At 43.9% G+C, this 23057-nt stretch overlaps 2 protein-coding genes across 2 annotated transcripts; both read right to left on the bottom strand.

Moving 5' to 3' along the window:
* Window positions 1–15132: 15132 nt before the first annotated feature.
* On the bottom strand, window positions 15133–18040 carry LOC115143381 (red-sensitive opsin). The gene is made up of 7 exons (XM_029683738.2): window positions 17917–18040; window positions 17685–17801; window positions 17082–17378; window positions 16739–16907; window positions 16484–16649; window positions 16107–16346; window positions 15133–15892 (listed from the first exon to the last, which is right to left on the bottom strand). Exons 1-7 carry the CDS (start codon window positions 18038–18040, stop codon window positions 15794–15796), a joined length of 1212 nt encoding a protein of 403 aa, XP_029539598.2. The 3' UTR covers window positions 15133–15793.
* A 546-nt stretch (window positions 18041–18586) lies between these two features.
* Window positions 18587–22794, bottom strand: LOC115143380 (red-sensitive opsin-2). Its single transcript, XM_029683737.2, has 6 exons — window positions 22647–22794; window positions 21386–21682; window positions 21008–21176; window positions 20758–20923; window positions 20381–20620; window positions 18587–19338 (listed from the first exon to the last, which is right to left on the bottom strand). Exons 1-6 carry the CDS (start codon window positions 22735–22737, stop codon window positions 19240–19242), a joined length of 1062 nt encoding a protein of 353 aa, XP_029539597.1. The 5' UTR covers window positions 22738–22794; the 3' UTR covers window positions 18587–19239.
* Window positions 22795–23057: the final 263 nt, after the last annotated feature.

The following is a 23057-nucleotide window of genomic DNA, read 5'->3' as shown; positions in this document are numbered from 1 at the left end:
TGTCAAATCGGAGGGCCTGTTGTCCGGACCTCTGGCAGTCTCTATGGGGGTACAACAGGGTTCAATTCTCGGGCCGACTCTTTTCTCTGTATATATCAATGATGTCGCTCTTGCTGCGGGTGATTCCCTGATCCACCTATACGCAGAAGACTTCCTTGGACACTGTGCTAACTAACCTCCAAACGAGCTTCAATGCCATACAACACTCCTTCCGTGGCCTCCAACTGCACTTAAACGCTAGTAAAACCAAATGCATGCTTTTCAACCGTTCGCTGCCCACACCCGCCTGCCCGACTAGCATTACCACCCTGGACGGTTCCGACCTAGAATATGTGGACAACTATAAATACCTAGGTGTCTGGCTATACTGTAAACTCTCTTTCCAGACGCATATTAAACATCCCAAAAAATCCAAAATTAAATCTAGAATCATCTTTCTATTTCGCAACAAAGCATCCTTCACTCATGCCGCCAAAGTTACCCTAGTAAAACTGACTATCCTACCGATCCTCGACTTCGGCGATGTCATCTACAAAATAGCTTCCAACACTCTACTCAGCAAACTGGATGCAGTCTATCACAGTGCCATCCGTTTTGTTACCAAATCACCTTATACCACCCACCACTGCGACCTGTATGCTCTAGTCGGCTGGCCCTCGCTACATATTTGTCGCCAGACCCACTGGCTCCAGGTCATCTATAAGTCTATGCTAGGTAAAGCTCCGCCTTGTCTCAGTTCGCAAATACTCTATCTAACCCTACACTCATTAAAAACCCACCACCCTACTCCACTATTTAAATATATCTAGTCCTACCTCAGGCGAACAGCCTGAAAGGACGGGACACCACCACTCAGCACACCCTGTAATGCTTCAGACGTCAAGTCTTGTACACCCAAATACTTTTCTACAGCTGCCACCACAACCTACATTTTCTGCGATTTAAGTTCCATCCCTGCAGTACAGTTGATAAACATTGCTATAAATGCTAAAAATCCAAAATTACTGAAGTACATATCACTTGTTGGCCTATCCCTCTCTACTGGTACAGATCTACTACTCACACCACTCCTCTCAGGATTCCCCCACCTTGACCCATCTTCCTTTACTTTCTTCACTGCCTCAGCATACAACAACTTCTGTGCTACTCTAACCCTGGAAAGCTTAACCTGCCTCTCTCGTACCGGACATTTCTGATCCCCAGCCCCATGGGCACCCTTACGATTAACACATACCGCTACTTTCCCCAATGCTACACATTCCTTTGTTTCATGCCCTTCTGTACACTTATCACACCTAGGATCCTCCCTCCTACACACTGCTGCCACATGCCCATAAGCTTGACACCTGCAACAACATAATGTGTTCGGCACAAAAGCTTGGACGAGATGGCTTATATATCCTAACATAATTTTGTCAGGCAAAGATTCAACATCAAAACACAAAAGAACAGACAACGACTCTTCTGTTTCACTACTCACGCCACCCTGTCTGTGTCACACCGAACGACGAGCATCACAAACACCAGTAATCTTCCCCTTCAGTTGGTAAACTTTCACTTTTACCACTACCCCAGTCATCACTCCTTTCAATGGCACAATTTTCTTGAGAGCAAAACAATACACATTTCTTGCCCCCATTAGTTTGATGGACTCATCTTTATCCTGACCCTCGGTGCAAGCCTCGGGCTCTGAGAACTTTACCACACCTACCACCTCCGATCATTTGCCCTCACTCACTTCCATTTCTCATCCTGTCTTCGATCCGGCATACAACTTACACTTTCTACCATTCTTCTTCAACAAACCATCTACAAGGTTTCCCAACATTTTTAACCGATTCAAGATCACCCTCTCTCTCTTCACCCTCTCTTTCATCCACTGTATTCCAAGATGTCCACTTATGATAATATTGTTCTTCCCCTAACATACATTTCTTTCTCTCAAGGGACGCCATTCCCCTCGCTACCTGGGGAACCCCCGGATAACAAAGTTCAATCCACAAAACTTTCTGCAGCACCATGCTTCCCCAGACCTCTTCTTCTTCTTCTATTGTATATTGGTGATCGCACAATTGAATGTGAATCCCGCCACCTACTGTGCGGGATGGAAACAGGATTCCCCAAAAACGGAACAAACTACCAAAAAACTACAAAAAATGTTTGAATAAAAAATAAAATAATAATAATGTTAAAAAATCAAACAGATCTGATCCCTACAATGGCTCAAGGGGAACCTGGGAAGACATGTCTTCTGGCACCTTGCAAGTCTTCAGACGTAAAATTCTTAAGTCCCATAAACGTTTTTGCCGCAGCCACAATAATGTCCAGTTTCTTAGACTTCTTTGAATGCCACACAATTCACCTGTTTAAACACAACACAGCCAAGCCGCACAGCTTCTTGACACAATGCCCACTTAACCCGGAAGCCAACCACACCAATGTGTCAGAGGAAACACTGTACACCTGGCGACCGTGTCAGCGTGTATTGTGTCCGGGCCTACCACAGGAGTCACTAGAGCACAATGGGACAAGAACATCCTTGCCAGCAAAACCCTCCCCTAACCCGGACGGCGCTGAGCCAATTGTGCGCCGCCCCATGGGTCTCCCAGTTGCGGCCAGCTATGACAGAGCCTGGACTCAAACCAGCATCTCTAGTGGCACAGCTAGCACTGTGATGCAGTGCCTCCGCATAGGAGATTCGATTTACCACTCTAACTTTTGCCATCTCAATCTCCTTCACCCTTACAGGGCACTCCAGGAATTTGGGATCATGATCCACACTACTTTTGCAACATCGTCATCCTTCTACACATCATTCATCAGTATACTCTGCCCATCTGCGCACACTTGAAACATGGCCTCATCCTTTACAATTCTTACACTACAGTGGTTTGGGGATGAAAGCTCTTACCACGTATCTTATATAACCAAGCTTCACATGCGTAGGTATTTGCTCTTCATCAAAAAAACAACAAGACCGACAGACTTTCTTATTTTTCTCCATTCACCCAAAGGGCTGAAAATGGCTGTCAAGCAATGGTCAACAACCAACTTGACAGAGCTTGAATATTTTTTAAAGAATAATGTGCAAGTATTGTACAATCCAGGTGTACAAAGCTCTTTGAGACTTACCCAGAAAGACTCACAGCTGTAATCACTGCCAAAGGTGATTCTAACTCAGGGATGTGAATAGTTATGTAAATTAGATATTTCTGTATTTCCAAAAGCATGTTTTCACTTTGTCATTATGGAGTATTGTGTGTAGATGGGTGAGATTTTTTTTTTATTGAATCCATTTTGAATTCATGCTGTAAAACAACAACATGTGGATTAAGTCAAGGGGTATGAATACTTTCTGAAGGCACATGTGTCTGCAGAAACTCTTCATTAAATGACAGTAAAACCAATAGGCTTTCCTTCTTCTTTCCATCTACCATGTGTTTCAAGCTATGTGCATCAACTACTCCTGGCTAAACATCAACTATGTCCTGGCTAAACCGAAACCACAGTATCTAAGGAGATGCTAGAGATAACACCTTTTGTCGGTGCCCTATTCAGAAAATCATAGCAAACCACTTTCATATGTCAATATTTTTGAGAGGCACAACGCACACTCCTTTTGCTCTTCTGACACACATAAAATTAACATCATACCAGTCCTGGCCACTCTGACTGCCTCCACCTTTCCCAATGCATCCCTCACCATCTCCATGACAGCAAACGGGTCTCCCAAAGAACCATCCTTACTCTTGAATTGCTCTCCAACAAGGAACAAGCCATTAACAGCCTGAGGCTTATCTTCATTAACAACTTAAATAACAATATGGGGATGAGGTAGTTGGGTGTGCTATTTACAGATTGACTGTGTACAGGTACAGTGATCGGTAAGCTGCTCTGACACCTGATGCTTCCAGAGAACTGGAAAGAGAGGCAGCCAAAGGAAGAATTGGCTTTGGGGGTGACTAGTGAGATACGGGTGGGTGCTGCTATGGTGACCAGTGAGCTGAGATAAGGCGGGGCTTTACCTAGCAGAGACTTATAGATGACCTGGAGCCAGTGGGTTTGGCGACGAATATGTAGCGAGGGCCAGCCAACGAGAGCATACAGGTCACAGTGGTGGGTAATATATCTGGCTTTGGTGACAAAACGGATGGCACTGTGATAGACTGCATCCAATTTGTTGAGTAGTGTTGGAGGCTAATTTGTAAATGACATTGCCGAAGTCAAGGATCGGTAGGATAGTCCGTTTTACGAGGGTAAGTTTGGCAGCATGAGTGAAGGATGCTTTGTTGCGATATAGGAAGCCGATTCTAGATTTCATTTTGGATGTAATGTGTAATCCATTTAGTCTACCCCTTTTCTCTTTTTACATTTTCTGTTTGTAAAACTGAGATTATCTGGAGTTCTTCCACAGTGTCCTGCTAAAAAATACCCCAAAGAGCTACACAAGCATGAGGGAGCGGACACACCTTGTGGTTATGGAGCACATCAAGATTGTGGAACAGAAAAATCAAGACTACAGTAATGACACAACCACCTCACTCTTCTCTCTGCAGATTCTCAAAACACAACACAAAGACATGTCTACAAGACTCTTACCTCCTTCACTAGCTTTACGCACCAGCTGTCAGAGCAGCTCACAGATCACTGGACCTGTACATAGCTCATCTGTAAATAGCCCATCCAATCTACCTCATCCCCATATTGTATTTATTTATTTATCTTGCTCCTTTGCACCCCAGTATCTCTACTTGCACATTCATCTTCTGCACATTCTACCATTCCAGTGATTAATTGCTATATTGTAATTACGTCGCCACCATAGCCTATGTATTGCCTTACCTCTCTTATCCTACCTCATTTGCACATGCTGTATATAGATTTTTCTACTGTATTATTGATTGTATGTTTGTTTATTCCATGTGTAATTCTGTGTTGTTATATGTGTTGAATTGCTTTGCTTTATCTTGGCCAGGTCGCAGTTGCAAATGAGAACCAGTTCTCAACTAGCCTACCTGGTTAAATAAAGGTGAAATATATATATATTTTTAAACATGGTCTGGAAGGTACTCTGTGGTCCTCAGGCTAACTCTATCCCAATAACACAAACCCATGCAAACATGATTTGTGACATGTTTATGCCATGCTTAATGTAAATTGAGCTATTTTAGCTTGTATTGTGTTTTGCCAATGTACCTTGTGCATAGCTAGGGGTTGGAAGCACATGCTGGTGGAATCATATTCTGTACCACCTACAACAAATTACACAACAATACACAATTCAACCACCACACTATTATGTTTATCTTTATTAGACTGGCTTCCTTAGCACACCTAATATGGACATTTCAATATTGTCAGCTTGCTGTTAGCTAGCTAGCATCACTACATTGGCAGCAAGATTGCTAGCCAGTTTAGAACCAACTAACGTTAGCTACCAGTCTAGCAGTGACTACCATGGCATAGGCGAAATGGATTGACAGTGTGTATCCAAATGATAGCTAGCTATATGATTTAGCTGAATGCTTTCAGAGTTCATTACAGGACTGAAACATTAGCTAGCTAATTTACCTAGTCCAGCTAGGCTAGCAAGCTAGCTAACGTTAGATTACCTCTAAATCTTCTGTTTTGTTGTGAAGGAAAAAATCTATGGTATCGCATCACTTCTCAGCTGTCGTCCAAATGGATTACCCATCAGTTCACCCTGAAAATCCCTCTGATAGTCTTTGGTCACCACAAGCATCATCATTCTTGGATACCGCAATCCACTGGCGGTATCGGGGTAGATCTCTGGTCAGTAGAACGGTGAAAGATAACTCGTTGTCGTGCATGTAATTTACACAGCCAGGCATAGAACACCACATGGACATGATGACAAACGTTAGTGAAAAACAAATGTTCCCCCAAAAAATTGCCTGGAGAAGTTCTGCGATTACTATGTTGTTCGTTTCAAAGTAAACAACACCATCACTCAAGTTTGTGGACACGCCCCATCTACCTACCGGCGGTAGCTGTATTCATTATGAATGTCGGAATATGTGGTTCACTATGAGCAGACAAACACAAGAAGTCAAAACTTCCCGATTCTAACAGTGAAATGAAAATGCGCAACTTCTAGCTTGTGGTTTGGATCATTTTGATGTTTAGGACAAAACGTAATGTTGTTAATATAGTAATGACTATATGCTGTGGCAGAGCCAGGGTGAAATTTCCCTTTAACACCTAATCCATAGCCCAGCTAACATTAGCCACCTAGCTACCTAGCTAACATTAGCCATAACAAATTGGAATTTGTAACTTAATATCTTCAATATCAGGTATTGCAAATTGTTAACATTTTGTACAAATAGTAATTCATAACATATCATATGAATTGTAATTCGTAACATATATGAAATGGATGATGGACATCCACAAATTAATATATACCATACCAAATGTAACATGTCATACTCATTTGAGTGTCACAAATTTTCATTTAAAATATTACGTATACCCTGAGTCCAGGTTGCAGGCAGCAGGTATAAGGTCCCTAGCATACACAGTAAACTATAATCATGGCAACAACCATCCTGGACACTTCCTCCTGAGCCTTCTGTGTTGACGCAGTCTTTCTGCTGCATGGCAATCTACAGTATGGTCATTCGGAAGGAATTTTAAAGGGTTCGATTTTACCCTGTAATATGCCTTTTCAAAAGGTTAACTTGGCCATTACTGTAGTTTCTCGTCCTCTCCCACCATTGGTTTTATTGCTGTTGTTGTAGGTGAAGGAAGATTATTTAACTGTCTCTTGGTTATGTTGCCTGGCTGCAAAAGCAGCACTTCTCCAATCCTCTGCAGATTATGCAAATCAAGAAGACAACATATTATTTCCATTTCAGTCATTGAATTGTTCTAAAATATTTGCCTTGCCAGTTGTTTGTTACCACAGTTGTGTTTTTTGCCTTTACCTGTTGGACGCCTTTTCTCTATCTTGCGGTTTGGCGTCTCTTGTCTTTTCTTGCTCTTCACCTGTTGTGGTGTTAGCAACCAACAAGATGGTGTACCCCAATCTGTGGGGTTTTATACCAGCCATGTTGTCATCAAGATTAATCTAAATCAAAAACTTAAATTATGCTGACCCGGAAGAACTGAATCAAATGTTTGAATTTAAGGTTAATCCTTCTTGGATGAGAAGTGCTTTTGGGGTCATGTTACTCAGCAGTCAGGTGAAATTGCTTATCCTCGTCATGCTTAAAAAATGAAATAGTTGACTTAAAAATGATTCTAATTACTTGTACATAAAGAAAACATATTTTGACAATTCAAATAGTTTTACTACAAAAAAGTAAACAGGGAAGTATACTTTGAGGAGATAATCAGACGTTGATTTAATTTACTTCATTCTATGTTCTAGCATTTCCTCATGTCACAACTTCCACCGAAGTCAGTCCCTCTCCTTGTTCAGTCGGCGTTCGGCGGTCGATGTCACCTCGATGTCACCGGCTGTCTAGCCACCGCCGATCCACTTTTCATTTTCCATTTGTTCTGTCTTTGTCTTATCACACCTGACTTCACTCACCAATTACTTGTTTATTATTTAACCCTCTGTTCCCTATGTTGTATTTGTGAGTGATTGTTATTTGTTACGTGGATAATTGTCAGGCGTTGCACTTTTGTTTTAGACCGTGTTTTTGACACTTGTATACATTATGTGCTGTCATTTGGTAACCGGTATTAAAGTGTGCCTGTTTATTATACTCCGCTCTACTGCACTTGACTTCGCCTCCCATATACACTCAGTACAGAATCAATCACCTCAAGAAGGGAGTCAGCAGGAGCAGACGCCCTCCCAGTTGCAGTGGAGGAGCTCGTTCAGCAGAACACGACCATGTTACAACGTCTGGGCACAGCCATGGATCGCTTGCTGCAGACTATGGGAGAGAGGAGGAGGTTTTTCAGCGCCTCCACCAGCTCCACTACAACAGGTCCCACTATCCACCCCTCTTTCACCTGGTCCCAGCGGGATTCGACTCGTGCTCCCGAGGGAGTATGATGGGACGGCTGCCAGATGCCAGGGGTTTCTACTACAGCTGGAGCTCTACCTGGGGACCATCCACCCGGCTCCTTGGGGCGTGAGAGTGTGTCCACCCTCGTCTCCTGCCTCTCAGGCAAAGTACTGGAGTGGACTTTGCGTAATGGTCCCATGAACTCTGCGTAATGGTCCCATGCCGCGTCTACCTCACTCCATACGGCGTTGGCCCACTCCAGGACTTTTCCACCTGAGGCAGGGGACAAGGAGCGTGCAGGATTTCACCTTGGACTTCCGGACCCTGTCCACCAGCGAGGGATGGAACGACAGGCCCCCGATCGATCACTACAGGTGCAGTCTGCGTGAGGACGTCCGTCAGGAGTTGGCTTGCCCGAGACACCACCCTCACATTGGACCAGCTGGTGGACCTGTCTATCCGGCTGGACAACCTGCTGACTACCCGCGGATGTCTGGATCGGGACCTGTCAGTTCCATCCCCCAGCACCTCCGCTCTGAAACCCATGGAGCTGGGAGGTGCTGCACTTAGGGCGACAGGAGGAGGGGTCATTCCCTGCATCATCTGTGGCCGTAGAGGGTACACTGCTGGTCGGTGCTGGGGAGGGTTCCTAATGGAAACGAGGCAGCAGGCAGGGCACTATCGTGTCACCTCAGGTGAGTCGGCAACAGGCTCACCCAGAGCCTCCTGCTGCTCACATGCATGTGTTTATTTCACATGCATGTGTTTTCCCCACATTCTCAGCATAAGGCGCTAGTAGATTCAGGCGCAGCTGGGAATTTTATTGACTGTTCATTTGCTCATAGTTTAGGGACCACCTCATCGACGGGGGGATTGTGCGATAAATCTCCTGGTAGACGCAGCACTTCCCAGGAGTCACGTGTATCCTCTGTCACAGGTTGAGACGGTGGCTATGGAAACATATGTCTCCGAATCCCTGGGGCAGGGATACATTCGGCCCTCCACTTCCCCTGCCTCCTCGAGTTTCTTTTTTGTGAAGAAGAAGGATGGGGGTCTGCGCCCATGTATTGACTATCGAGGTATCAATCAGATCACTGTGAGGTACAGCTACCCGCTGCCTCTCATCGCCAGTGCGATCGAGTCAATGCACGGGGCGCGCTTCTTCACAAAATTGGATCTCAGTAGCGCTTACAACCTGGTGCGTATCCGGGAGGGGGACGAGTGGAAGACGGCATTTAATACCACCTCAGGGCACTATGAGTACCTCGTCATGCCGTACAGGTTGATGAATGCTCAATCAGTCTTCCAGGCCTTTGTTGACGAGATTGTCCAGGACCTGCACGGGCAGGGTGTAGTGGTGTATATCTACGACATTCTGATATACTCCGCTACACGCGTCGAGCATGTGTCCCTGGTGCGCAGGGTGCTTGGTCGACTGTTGGAGCATGACCTGTATGTCAAGGCTGAGAAATGTCTGTTCTTCCAACAGTCCGTCTCCTTCTTAGGGTACCGCATTTCCACGTCAGGGGTGGAGAAGGAGAGTGACCGCATTTCAGCAGTGCGTAATTGGCCGACTCCCACCATGGTAAAGGAAGTGCAGCGGTTTCTGGGGTTTGCCAACTACCACCAGAGGTTTAGCCGGGGTTTTGGTCAAGTAGCAGCTCCCATTACCTCACTGGCAACATGACCGAATACAAACAGTGCAGCTATTCCCTCCGCAAGGCTATTAAACAAGCTAAGCGTCAGTACAGAGACAAAGTAGAATCTCAATTCAACGGCTCAGACACAAGAGGCATGTGGCAGGGTCTACAGTCAATCACGGACTACAAGAAGAAACCCAGCCCAGTCACGGACCAGGATGTCTTGCTCCCAGGCAGACTAAATAACATTTTTGCCCGCTTTGAGGACAATACAGTGCCACTGACACAGCCTGCAACGAAAACATGCGGTCTCTCCTTCACTGCAGCCGGGGTGAGTAAGACATTTAACCTGTTGCTCCTACCCTCTACTTTTTTGAACATTTTGTTAAAAATCGCGCAACATTTCAGCGCCCTGCTACTCATGCCAGGAATATAGTACGTTCATATGGTTAGAATGTGTGGATAGGAAACCCTCGGACGTTTTTAAAACTGGTTAAATCACGACTGTGGCTATTACATAACGTGCGTTACATCGGAAAGCGCAGGAAAACCTGATCACAGAAAATGGAAATAAATATCCTTGCGCCACTTCAAGCAATTGTTAACAGTGAGCCGAATTAGATAAGACCGAGCATTCAACTCCCACAGCATCCCCATGTTGTCTAGAGTCTTGTGAATTGAATCCTCTTTGATTCTTGGTTGAACCGAAAGAGGGGCACGACTTACCTCCGTTCTCCGCCCAGATCATTCCGGAAGAGCTCTCTCCTGAAATTTTTTCCAAGACGACAGCTAATGATATTTACATCGTCTACGGATGATTTTTATCGCTTATTAACGTTTACTAATACCTAAAGTAGCATTACAAACGTATTTCGAAGTGTTTTGTGAAAGTTTATCGTCTACTTTTTGAATTTAAAAAAATGACGTTACGTTGTGAAATCGCTGTTTTTTTCGTTTATCACACAGTCTACATATAACGATATCTTGGCTTTATATGGCCCGATTTAATCGAAATAAAGACCCAATAGTGTTTATGGGACATCTAGGAGTGCCAACAAAGAAGATGGTGAAAGGTAATGACTGTTTTCTATTTTATTGTGCGGTTTGTGTAATGCCGAAATGCTAATTATTTTGTTTACGTCCCCTGCTGTGCTTTTCTGTTGTAGTGTATTGGTGCATGCTATCAGATAATAGCTTCTCATGCTGTCGCCGAAAAGCATTTTAAAAATCTGACTTGTTGCCTGGATTCACAACGAGTGTAGCTTTAATTTGATACCCTGCATGTGTATTTTAATGAACTTTTGAGTTTTAACTAATACTATTAGCATTTAGCGTAGCACATTTGCATTTCCAGAGCTCTAGTTGGGACGCAAGCGTCCCAACTAGAGGCAAGAGGTTAAACGTGTTAACCCTCGCAAGGCTGCAGGCCCAGACGGCATCCCCAGCCGCGCCCTCAGAGCATGCGCAGACCAGCTGGCCGGTGTGTTTACGGACATATTCAATCAATCCCTATACCAGTCTGCTGTTCCCACATGCTTCAAGAGGGCCACCATTGTTCCTGTTCCCAAGAAAGCTAAGGTAACTGAGCTAAACTACTACCGCCCCGTAGCACTCACTTCCGTCATCATGAAGTGCTTTGAGAGACTAGTCAAGGACCATATCACCTCCACCCTACCTGACACCCTAGACCCACTCCAATTTGCGTACCGCCCAAATAGGTCCACAGACGATGCAATCTCAACCACACTGCACACTGCCCTAACCCACCTGGACAAGAGGAATACCTATGTGAGAATGCTGTTCATCGACTACAGCTCGGCATTCAACACCATAGTACCCTCCAAGCTCGTCATAAAGCTCGAGACCCTGGGTCTCGACCCCGCCCTGTGCAACTGGGTACTGGACTTCCTGACGGGCCGCCCCCAGGTGGTGAGGGTAGGCAACAACATCTCCTCCCCGCTGATCCTCAACACTGGGGCCCCACAAGGGTGCGTTCTGAGCCCTCTCCTGTACTCCCTGTTCACCCACGACTGCGTGGCCACGCACGCCTCCAACTCAATCATCAAGTTTGCGGACGACACAACAGTGGTAGGCTTGATTACCAACAACGACGAGAGGGAGGAGGTGAGGGCCCTCGGAGTGTGGTGTCAGGAAAATAACCTCACACTCAACGTCAACAAAACTAAGGAGATGATTGTGGACTTCAGGAAACAGCAGAGGGAACACCCCCCTATCCACATCGATGGAACAGTATTGGAGAGGGTAGCAAGTTTTAAGTTCCTCGGCATACACATCACAGACAAACTGAATTGGTCCACTCACACTGACAGCGTCGTGAAGAAGGCGCAGCAGCGCCTCTTCAACCTCAGGAGGCTGAAGAAATTCGGCTTGTCACCAAAAGCACTCACAAACTTCTACAGATGCACAATCGAGAGCATCCTGGCGGGCTGTATCACCGCCTGGTACGGCAACTGCTCCGCCCTCAACCGTAAGGCTCTCCAGAGGGTAGTGAGGTCTGCACAACGCATCACCGGGGGCAAACTACCTGCCCTCCAGGACACCTACACCACCCGATGTTACAGGAAGGCCATAAAGATCATCAAGGACATCAACCACCCGAACCACTGCCTGTTCACCCCGCTATCATCCAGAAGGCGAGGTCAGTACAGGTGCATCAAAGCTGGGACCGAGAGACTGAAAAACAGCTTCTATCTCAAGGCCATCAGACTGTTAAACAGCCACCACTAACATTGAGTGGCTGCTGCCAACACACTGTCATTGACACTGACCCAACTCCAGCCACCTTAATAATGGGAATTGATGGGAAATTATGTAAATATATCACTAGCCACTTTAAACAATGCTACCTTATATAATGTTACTTACCCTACATTATTCATCTCATATGCATACGTATATACTGTACTCTACATCATCGACTGCATCCTTATGTAATACATGTATCACTAGCCACTTTAACTATGCCACTTTGTTTACTTTGTCTACATACTCATCTCATATGTATATACTGTACTCGATATCATCTACTGTATGCTGCTCTGTACCATCACTCATTCATATATCCTTATGTACATATTCTTTATCCCCTTACACTGTGTATAAGACAGTAGTTTTGGAATTGTTAGTTAGATTACTTGTTGGTTATCACTGCATTGTCGGAACTAGAAGCACAAGCATTTCGCTACACTCGCATTAACATCTGCTAACCATGTGTATGTGACAAATACGATTTGATTTGATTTGCTGAAGGGGGGACCGGTGCGGCTGCAGTGGTCGGCTGAGGCGGACAGGGCTTTTGGTCACCTGAAGGCTCTGTTTACCTCGGCTCCCGTGCTGGCTCATCCGGATCCCTCTTTGGCGTTCATAGTGGAGGTGGACGAGTCCGAGGCTGGGATAGGAGCCGTGCTCTCTCAGCGCTCAGACACGCCACCAAAGCTCTGCCCCTGTGCTTTCTTTTCGAAGAAGCTCAGCCCGGCAGAGCGAAACTATGATGTGGGGGACCGGGAGATGTTGGCTGTTGTCAAGGCTCTGAAGGCGTGGAGACATTGGCTTGAGGGGGCTACACACCCTTTTCACATCTTGACTGACCTCCGCAATCTGGAGTACATCCAGGCGCCGAGGAGACTGAACCCTCGCCAGGCAAGGTGGGCTATGTTCTTTACCCGTTTAGTTTTCACTCTATCCTACAGACCAGGTTCCCAGAACGCTAAGGCAGACGTACTGTCCCGGATATATGACACAGAAGAGCGGTCCATGGACCACACTCCCATACTTCTTGCCTGGTGGCACCGGTGGTGTGGGAGCTGGACACGGACATCAAGCGGGCGTTACACACAGAGCCCACTTCCCCCCAGTGTCCAGCTGGGCGCCGGTACGTTCCGTCTGCTGTCCGCAACCGTTTGTCCTATTGGGCCCATACGTCACTCTCCTCTGGTCATCCTGGCATCAGTCGGACATGCCTTACCTTAGTGGGAAGTACTGGTGGCCCACCTTGGCCAAGGACGTGAGGGTTTATGTTTCCTCCTGCGCAGTGTGTGCCCAGAGCAAGGCTCCCAGGCACCTGCCCAGAGGGAAATTACAACCCCTACCCGTTCCACAACGGCCGTGGTCGCACCTGTCGGTGGACTTCCTGACAGATCTTCCTCCCTCACAGGGCAACACCACAATCCTGGTCGTTGTGGATCGGTTTTCTAAGTCCTGTCGTCTCCTCCCTCTGCCCAGTCTCCCTACGGCCCTACAGACTGCGGAGGCCCTGTTCACTCACGTCTTCTGGCACTACGGGTTGCCTGAGGATATAGTCTCTGATCGGGGTCCCCAGTTCACATCCAGGGTCTGGAGAACGTTTATGGAATGTCTGGGGGTCTCGGGCAGCCTTACCTCAGATTTTCACCCCGTAACGGGCAGGTGAAGAGAGTAAATCAGGATGTGGGTAGGTTTCTGAGGTCATATTGCCAGGACCGGCCGGGGGAGTGGGCGACGTTCATCCCCTGGGTCCGCGGTTTGTGGGACCATTTAAAGTCATGAGGAGACTGAATGAGGTGTGCTATAGATTACAGCTTCCCCCAGATTATCGCATTAATCCCTCGTTCCATGTGTCTCAGGCCGGTGTTGGCTGGTCCACTCCAGGAATCTGATGTGCGGGAGGTTCCTCCGCCCCCTCTGGACATCGAGGGGGCCCTGGCGTATGCTGTTCGAGCCATCCTGGACTCGAGGCGTCGGGCGAGGGGCCTTCAGTACCTCGTGGAGTGGGAGGGGTACGGTCCGGAGGAGAGATGCTTGGTGCCGGTGGAGGACGTCCTGGACCCTTCGTTGCTGTGGAATTTCCACCGTCTCCATCCGGATCACCCTGTGCCTCGTCCTCCGGGTCGTCCCCGAGGTCGGTGTCGGCGCACTGCTGGAACCGTGTGTCAAAGTGGGAGGTACTATCACGACTTCCGCTGAAGTCGTTCCCTCTCCTTGTTCGGGCGGCGTTCGGTGGTCGACGTCCCCGGCTTTCTAGCCACCGCCGATCCACTTTTCATTTTCCATTTGTTCTGTCTTTGTCTTATGACACCTGGCTTCACTCACCAATCACTTGTTTATTATTTAACCCTCTGTTCCCCATGTTGTATTTGTGAGTGATTGTTATGTGGATGATTGTCAGGCGTTGCACTTTTGTTTTAGACTGTGTTTTTGGCACTTGTATGCGTTATGTGCTGTCATTTGGTAACCGGTATTAAAGTGTGCCTGTTTTTTATACTCCGCTCTCCTGCACTTGACTTCGCCTCTCATATACATGCATTACACCTCATGTAAATACAAACCAATCATGAGGAAAGTGAATCACTTCGATCTTTTGGGCTGATTGGGGAGAACCTCTATCCTATCCGCTTTACCAGACAGTTCATATTGGGTGTGGCATGTGAGTTTGGTCATTTATAACAGGTAGCAGTGAATAAACATGGAATGAACAGTGTATAAACATAGAAAGTGAGACCAGAGGGTATTTTCATTTTGCTGCATGCATGAAATGTATTTTAATCAGAAAAAAACATTGTTAAATACATTGTATACACAGTTATCTATTTACTAGTATTATTATTTTTTTGTTTTTTTATTTGCAAGAGGGATACAAAATGTTTACCTCATAAATTACTTTAAAAGTAAGGGGTTTTCAAACCATACATTGTTCACATCATTTTGAGATGATCAGATTTCCATTGGCAGTTAATTTCAGTTTTCCTTAGCTGTGAAGCTGTCTAGTTTAGCCACTGCAGAGTGAAGGGAATGAATTACAAGACGCCGACTTTTTCTTGCCACTTGGACAGACATTGATAGTAGTAGTATATACATATTCCCATAATGTACCACTCAAATAGCTATAATATGCATATCAATTACCACACAATCCTCTGCCTGTTTAATCAAAGACCATGGATTAAAAAAGCTCCAAGGGGTGGTTCATAGCAATTTAGTTTTGTGGGTAATGTTTTTACACACATTGCACCTGTATGAGGTAAAGCTTAATAATCTCCTGAAAAGTTGTGGGAGAATGTTTGTTTAAGAAAAACAAGAGGATGTACTGTACATTTGAAAAGTCCCATTTGGAAAATCTCCTCAGAACATTCACGATTTGTTTCCAAGAGGTACAATGTTGTCTGGGGTTTATGCAGGTGCCACAGAGGAAACCTCTGTTTTTGATGTAGACACTTCAGTGCCATCATCTTCTGCCTTTCCAAAGAGCTGCATGATGCAAGTACGGAACTGGAGATAGAGGAATAATTAAACATAAGACTTTCAAATTATATGTCTATCTCGAAATTGAACGAACACATTGTCAGCCGATGCTTTAAAAAAAAAAGTACTTCACAAGAAAGGCAATTGTGAAACATTTAGAAAAAGTAGTATTGTTAGAGCTTTGTTACATGAAATCAGTAAGATTTAAAAAACAGTGTCTGAGAATCCTGTTTAGACTTACCTGTTTGTTCATGAAGACATATATAACTGGATTGTAGATGGTGGCGCTCTTGGCAAAGTAGGCAGGAATTGCGGCTGCCAGAGGGTGGAAAGCATACCCAGGGTTAGCCGCAGCAAAGCAGGCAAAGCAGGTATAAGGTCCCCAGCATACACAGTAAGCTATAATCATGACAACAACCATCCTGGACACTTCCTTCTCGGCCTTCTGTGTTGACTCAGAGTCTTTCTGTTGCGCAGCAACCTGTGGTCATTCGGAAGGAATATCAAATGGTTAGATTTAACCTTTTAATATGCCTTTTCAAAAGGTACACTTGACCATTACTGTATTTAACAACATAGTTGCTTGCTACAGTATGGTATATTTAAAATATCACTTACAGCACGAATGGCTAGCCACACGAAAATGTAGCAGAAGATGATAACGAACAGGGGGAAGAAGCAGCATGTAATCATGAGAGTAATCATGTAGGACTTGACTCCAGGATCCTCATTGCCTCCGAACACATCAGGTCCGCAGGAAGTCTTCAGGCCGTGAGGCCAGTACCTGGTGGAGGGAGAGAGATAAAGAAATGTGTTAAATAATTTATTCTTTTGAACTTGAATCCTCAGTGAAATAAGAAGAGAAGTCCACACCTGCTCCAGCCAAAGATGGGGGGGGCACACCAGAAAGCAGACCAGACCCAGGAGAAGATAATGCCTCCCATGGCCCATTTGGCATCAAACTTGACACTTCCAAAGGGCTTGCACACCACCACCCATCTCTCCCAAGAGATGACAGCCAGGGACCACAGAGCAGCAATTCCTGCATAATATATACATATACTGTAAATTAGACAAAAGAGAAATTCTGATTACTGTCACTATGCAACGGTGTTCTAGCATCTGACAATTACTCTTTCTCAGCACCGTGTAGAAATGTATAATTTTCTTGTTAAATATTAGATAATAGTATAGTCCATGTAAAACTGCATCTTACCGCAAGTGGAGACAGTGTATCCCTCAAAGACACACATTGGATGTCCCAGAATGAAGTAGCCAAAAAACTGGTTGCAAACGCTGATGGTGCTTGCCAAAAGTGTTTCTCCAATGTCAGCAATAGCAAGGTTGACCAAGATCCAGTTCAGAGGGTGTTGGAGCTTCTTGAATTTTGCAGTGGCCACCAGTACCAGGCCATTGGTGAAGACTGAGAGGATTACCACAATGATCATCCAAAGTGTTGAAACATTGTACACCCATCTTGGGGCAATGTGGTAGTTGGGGCCCTCAAAGGGATCTGAGATCAAACAGACACAATTATTTTTCTAAGAAGGAGAAAATGACAGGTGCAGGTGCCTGTGGTTAGATGATCTACATGCTTTTTAGATGATCAATTCAAATGCAAAAGTAATGCAAATTACATAAATTATATTAATTCATTCAAATTATACGTATAAAGTGACATTTTACTTATGCCATCTATGTTGTATATAACTTCCATAAAAAATATGACTAAATACAGTTAACATAACCTCATGATTTAAATAAAATAAAATATATGAATTGGAAGTTTCAATCAAGGTAGATGTAGTTGCACTCTCACCTTTGGTGTTATTGCTGTTGGTGAAGGTAAAGGAAGATTCTCTCGTTGTATCTTGGTTTTGTCGCCTGGCTGCATAAGCAGCACTTCCCCAGCTTTCTGCCATTTCTGAGAAAGTATCTGAAGAATATACAAATAAAGAAGGCAACATATTATTTCCATTTCAGTCATCGAATTATTCTAAAATATTTGCCTTGCCAGTTGTTTGTTGCCATAGTTATGCTTTTGCCTTTACCTGTTGGTCGCTTTTTCTCTGTCTTGTGGTTGGCTTCTGTTGTCTTGTCTTGCTGATCACCTGTTGTGGTGTTAGCAACCAACAAGATGGTGTACCCCAATCTGTGGGGTTTTATACCAGCCATGTCGTCATCGAGATTAAGATCTAAGACTTACACACACACACCAAAAAGAACTTCAGTTATGCCGGCCAGTCGAACTGAAGCCAAGGTTTGAATTTAAGGTTAATCCTTCTTGGATAAGAAGTGCTTTTGGTGTCACGTAATTCAGCATTCAGGTGAAATTCCTTATCCTCTTCATGCTTAAAAGAGAAAATAGTTGACTTAACAATTGTTCTTATTACTTCTAAATAAAGAAAACACATTTTGACAATATTAATGTTTTTACTACAACAAAGTAAACAGGGAATAATTCTTTGAGGGGATAATCAGACAATGATTTAATTTACTTCATTCTACGTTCTATTTTTTCCTCATGTAAATACAAAACAATAATGATGAAAGTGGATCACTTCGGCCTTTAGCCTGATTTGTGAGATAATCTCTATCCTATCCGCTTTACCAGACAATTCATATCGGGTGTGTCATGTGAGTAAACAATCATTGATAACAGGTATCAGTAAATAAAAATTGAATGAACAGTGTATAAAAATGGAAAGTGAGACCAGAGGGTATTTTCATTTGCTGCATGCATGACATTTATTTCAATCAGAAAAACACATTGTTAAATACATTGTATACACACTTTTCTTTATACTATATATATATATATTTTTTTTATTTTTTTTTTGCAAGAGGATTAGAACATGTTTACCTCATAAACTACTTTAAAAGTAAGGGGTTTTCAAACCATACATTGTTCACATAATTTTGAGTTATCAGATTTCCATTGGCAGTTCATTTCAGTTTTCCTTAGCTGTGATGCTGTCTAGTTTAGCAACTACAGAGTGAAGGGAATGCCTTCCAAGATGCCAACATTTTATTGCCCCTTGGACAGACATTGATAGTAGTAGTATATACATATTCCCATAATGTACCAAATAACTATAGTATGCATATCAATTACCACACAACTCGCAGCTTGTTTAATCAAAGACCATGGATTAGAAAAGCTCCAAGGGGTGGTTCATAGCAATTTAGTTTTTGTGGGTAATAATTTTACAAACATTGCACCTGTATGAGGTAAAGCTTAATAATCTCCTGAAAAGTTGTGGGAAATTATTTCTTTAAGAAACACAAGAGGATGTACTGTACATTTAAAAAGTCCCATTCTGAAAATCTCCATAGAACGATTTGTTTCCAAGAGATACGCCATTGTCTTGGGTTTATGCAGGTGCCACAGTGGAAACCTCTGTTTTTGATGTAGACACTTCAGAGGCATCATCTTCCGCCTTGCCAAAGAGCTGCATGATGCAAGAACGGAACTGTGGAGAGAGAATAAGAATGGAACATGAGGAAAGAGCTACAAAATATACAGTACCTCTACATTTAGGTAGACATACTGTAATTCCTTTGTTAACCACTTTATTATTGATGGGTCAAAATATACTTAACCAAAATGTAAAAGTAACATGTAAAGTGGTGGTCCCATGTTTCTGAAATAAAATATCCCAGAAATGTTGTCCATATCCACAAAAGCTTATTTCTGTTAGATTTTGCACAGAAATGTGTTTACATCTCTGTTAGTGAGCATTTCACCCTTTGCTAAGATTATTCATCCACCTGACAGGTGTGGCATATCTGGAAGCAGATTAAACAGCATTATGATTACACAGGCGCACCTTATACTGGGGACAATAAAAGGCCACTCTAAAATGTGCAGTTTTTTCACACAACACAATGCCACAGATATCTCAAGTTTTGAAGGAGCATGAAATTGTCATTCTGACTGCAGGAATGTCCACCAGAGCTGTTGCCAGAGAATGTAATGTTAATTTCTCTACCATAAGCCACCTCCATCCTCCTTTTAGAGAATTTGGCAGTATGTCCAACTGGCCTCACAACCGCAGACCTCATGTAACCACGCCAGCCCAGGACCTCCACATCCAGCTTCTTCACCTACAGGGTCATCTGAGAACAGCCACCTAGACAGCTGATGAAACTGTGGGTTTGCACAACCGAAGAATGTCTATTCAAACTGTCAGAAACCTCAGGGAAGTTTATCTGCATGCCTGTCGACATGTACAATATCCAGTAACTTCGCAAAGCCATAGAAGAGGAGTGGTCCAACATTCCACAGGCCACAATCAACAACCCGATCAACTCTATGCGAAGGAGACATGTTGCGCTGCATGACGCAAATGGTGGACACCAGATACTGACTGGTTTTCTGATCCACGTTCCTGCATTCTTTTAAAGGTATCTGTGTCCAACAGATGCATATCTGTATTCCCAGTCGTGTGAAATCAAGATATTAGGGCCTATTTTTGTTCAATGTTCATGTAGCTATCAGACTAACACACTTACCTGTTTGTTCATGAAGACATAGATAACTGGATTGTAGATGGTGGCGCTCTTGGCAAAGTAGGCAGGCAGTGCAGCAGCCAGAGGGTGGAAGGCATACCCAGGGTTAGCCGCAGCAAAGCAGGCAAAGCAGGTATAAGGTCCCCAGCACACACAGAAAGCTATAATCATGACAACAACCATCCTGGACACTTCTTTCTCTGCCTTCTGTGTTGACTCAGAGTCTTTCTGCTGCGCAGCAACCTGTGGTCATTCAGAAGGAATATCAAATGGTTAGATCTAACCCTTTAATATGCCTTTTCAAAAGGTACACTTGACCATTACTGTATTTAACAACATAGTTGCTTGCTACAGTATAGTATATTTAAAATATCACTTACAGCACGAATTGCTAGCCACACGAAAATGTAGCAGAAGATGATCACGAACAGGGGGAAGAAGCAGCATGTAATCATGAGAGTGATCATGTAGGATTTGACTCCAGGATCCTCATTGCCTCCGAACACATCAGGTCCGCAGGAAGTCTTCAGGCCGTGAGGCCAGTACCTGGTGCAGGGAGAGAGATAATGAGATTTTGAACAATGGAGTTTTTCACACATCAGTGAAATAAAAAGAGAAAAAAAATCCCACCTGCTCCAGCCAAAGATGGGGGGGGCACACCAGAAAGCAGCCCAGACCCAGGAGAAGATAATGCCTCCCATGGCCCATTTGGCATCAAACTTGACATTTCCAAATGGCTTGCACACCACCACCCATCTCTCCCAAGAGATGACAGCCAGGGACCACAGAGCAGCAATTCCTGTGCAGGGGAACAGTTGTACTGAAAGTTAGAGACACTCTAATTCTATGTGAAAACACAGCACCATAATAACATGCACCAAGGAAATGGCTTTAGGGAGCACTTTGTGCTGATCAATTTCTCTATACTATACATTAATCTACCATTTCCACATATTACTGGTACAATAAATACAATTCAAATATTTGTAAAACTGAGGAGTCTCTTACCACACACAGACACAGTGTATCCCTCAAAGACACACATTGGATGTCCCAGAATAAAGTAGCCAAAAATCTGGTTGCAAACGCTGATGGTGCTTGCCAAAAGTGTTTCTCCAATGTCAGCAATAGCAAGGTTGACCAAGATCCAGTTCAGAGGGTGTTGGAGCTTCTTGAATTTTGCAGTGGCCACCAGTACCAGGCCATTGGTGAAGACTGAGGTAATGACCACAAAGATCATCCAAAGTGTTGAGAGATTGTACACCCATCTTGGAGCAATGTGGTAGTTGGGGCCCTCAAAAGGATCTGTAAAAGAAGAAGAGATACAAATGTATTATAACTTTCTGACTCATTGATATAGTCATATGTAAAAATACTTAAGTTGTTTTTTGGGGTATCTGTACTTTACTTTTTATATTTGTTACAACTTTTACTTTCACTCCACTACATTCCTAAAGAAAATAATATACTTTTTACTCCATACATTTTCCTTGACACCCAAAAGTACTCGTTACATTTTGAATGCTTAGCAGGACAGAAAAATTGTCATATTCACACGCTTATCAAGAGAACATCCCTGGTCATCCCTACTGCCTCTGATCTGATCACTAAACACAAATGCTTAGTTTGTAAATTATAGGTGAGTGTTGGAGTGTGCCCCTGACTATGTTGAAAACAATAAAATCATGCTGTCTGTTTTGTTTTAATTGAAGGAATTTGAATTGATCCATACTTTAACTTTTTAGACTTAAGTATATTTTAGCAATTACATTTACTTTTGATACTTAAGTAGATTTAAAACCAAATACTTTTAGACTTTTGCTCAAGTAGAATTTTACTGGGTGACTTTCACTTTTATTTGAGTCATTTTTAATTAAGGTATCTTTACTTCTACTTAAGTATGACAATTGGGTACTTTTTCCACCACTGGTCATATGAGGACATTAAACAAACATTTTGAACAGAATGTGTGCATCAAAAGTTATGACCAAGAAAAACAATGTCCTGACCCAAATTATTCAATGTATTGGTTGTATCATTGTGCGTACTGCTAATGCCAGTTACAAATGGTATGTCTGCTGTTTCTGAAATAACGTATGAGAAAACTACACTGCAACAAAAGACCTTCAGCAACATTAATTTAATTTAAAAAGAACACCATTACTTTCTGTAAATCTATAACAACTCCAATCTTTTGGAGGAATATACAGAATCAGGCTCTTTCAATAGTTCTACCCTCAGGCACTACACTGAACAAAATGTACTGTACCTTTGGTGTTATTGCTGTTGGTGTAGGCGAAACCTGATTCTCTCGTTGTATCGTCGTGCCGCCTGGCAGCTAACACTCCTAGCTCTGCCATCCTTGGACTGCTTTACAGGAGTTTCTGAAGTTGACTGCTGAAGTCCAAGCCGTGCTTCTCAACTATCCTAGGGTTTATATACCATCCTTTGGGTCTTTTGAAAGGATTATGGCATTGGAGGAATTAGGGCACGGTTGGCACTGGGGCCATGGTATAATTTGTACCATAGCATGGGCTGGACTGTCTTTTCTTAACTGTTAATTACCACCAACAACTAAGTTGGGTGGATTTCAGAGGCCCATAATCTTGTCTGAGAGGGCTTTGGTGGCAGAGAAGGTTAAAAGTAATTTAAATGCCATGCTGCTGTAACCGAGGCCCAG

Source organism: Oncorhynchus nerka, linkage group LG15 (assembly GCF_034236695.1).
Source record: "Oncorhynchus nerka isolate Pitt River linkage group LG15, Oner_Uvic_2.0, whole genome shotgun sequence".
NCBI classification, from domain to species: Eukaryota; Metazoa; Chordata; class Actinopteri; order Salmoniformes; family Salmonidae; genus Oncorhynchus; species Oncorhynchus nerka.
This window is presented reverse-complemented; position numbering and strand designations above follow the sequence as displayed.

Excerpts from the sequence above, each read along its gene's own strand:
- LOC115143381 (XM_029683738.2), bottom strand. The coding sequence starts at position 18,040 with ATGGCTGGTATAAAACCCCACAGATTGGGGTACACCATCTTGTTGGTT. Across the intron at positions 16,908-17,081 it reads ATACACTGTCTCCACTTGCG|GAATTGCTGCTCTGTGGTCC; the intron begins GTAAGATGCAGT and ends TATATTATGCAG. Across the intron at positions 16,650-16,738 it reads CCCATCTTTGGCTGGAGCAG|GTACTGGCCTCACGGCCTGA; the intron begins GTGTGGACTTCT and ends TCCCTCCACCAG.
- LOC115143380 (XM_029683737.2), bottom strand. The coding sequence starts at position 22,737 with ATGGCAGAGCTAGGAGTGTTAGCTGCCAGGCGGCACGACGATACAACG. Across the intron at positions 20,924-21,007 it reads CCCATCTTTGGCTGGAGCAG|GTACTGGCCTCACGGCCTGA; the intron begins GTGGGATTTTTT and ends TCCCTGCACCAG. Across the intron at positions 19,339-20,380 it reads ATGTCTTCATGAACAAACAG|TTCCGTTCTTGCATCATGCA; the intron begins GTAAGTGTGTTA and ends CTCTCTCCACAG.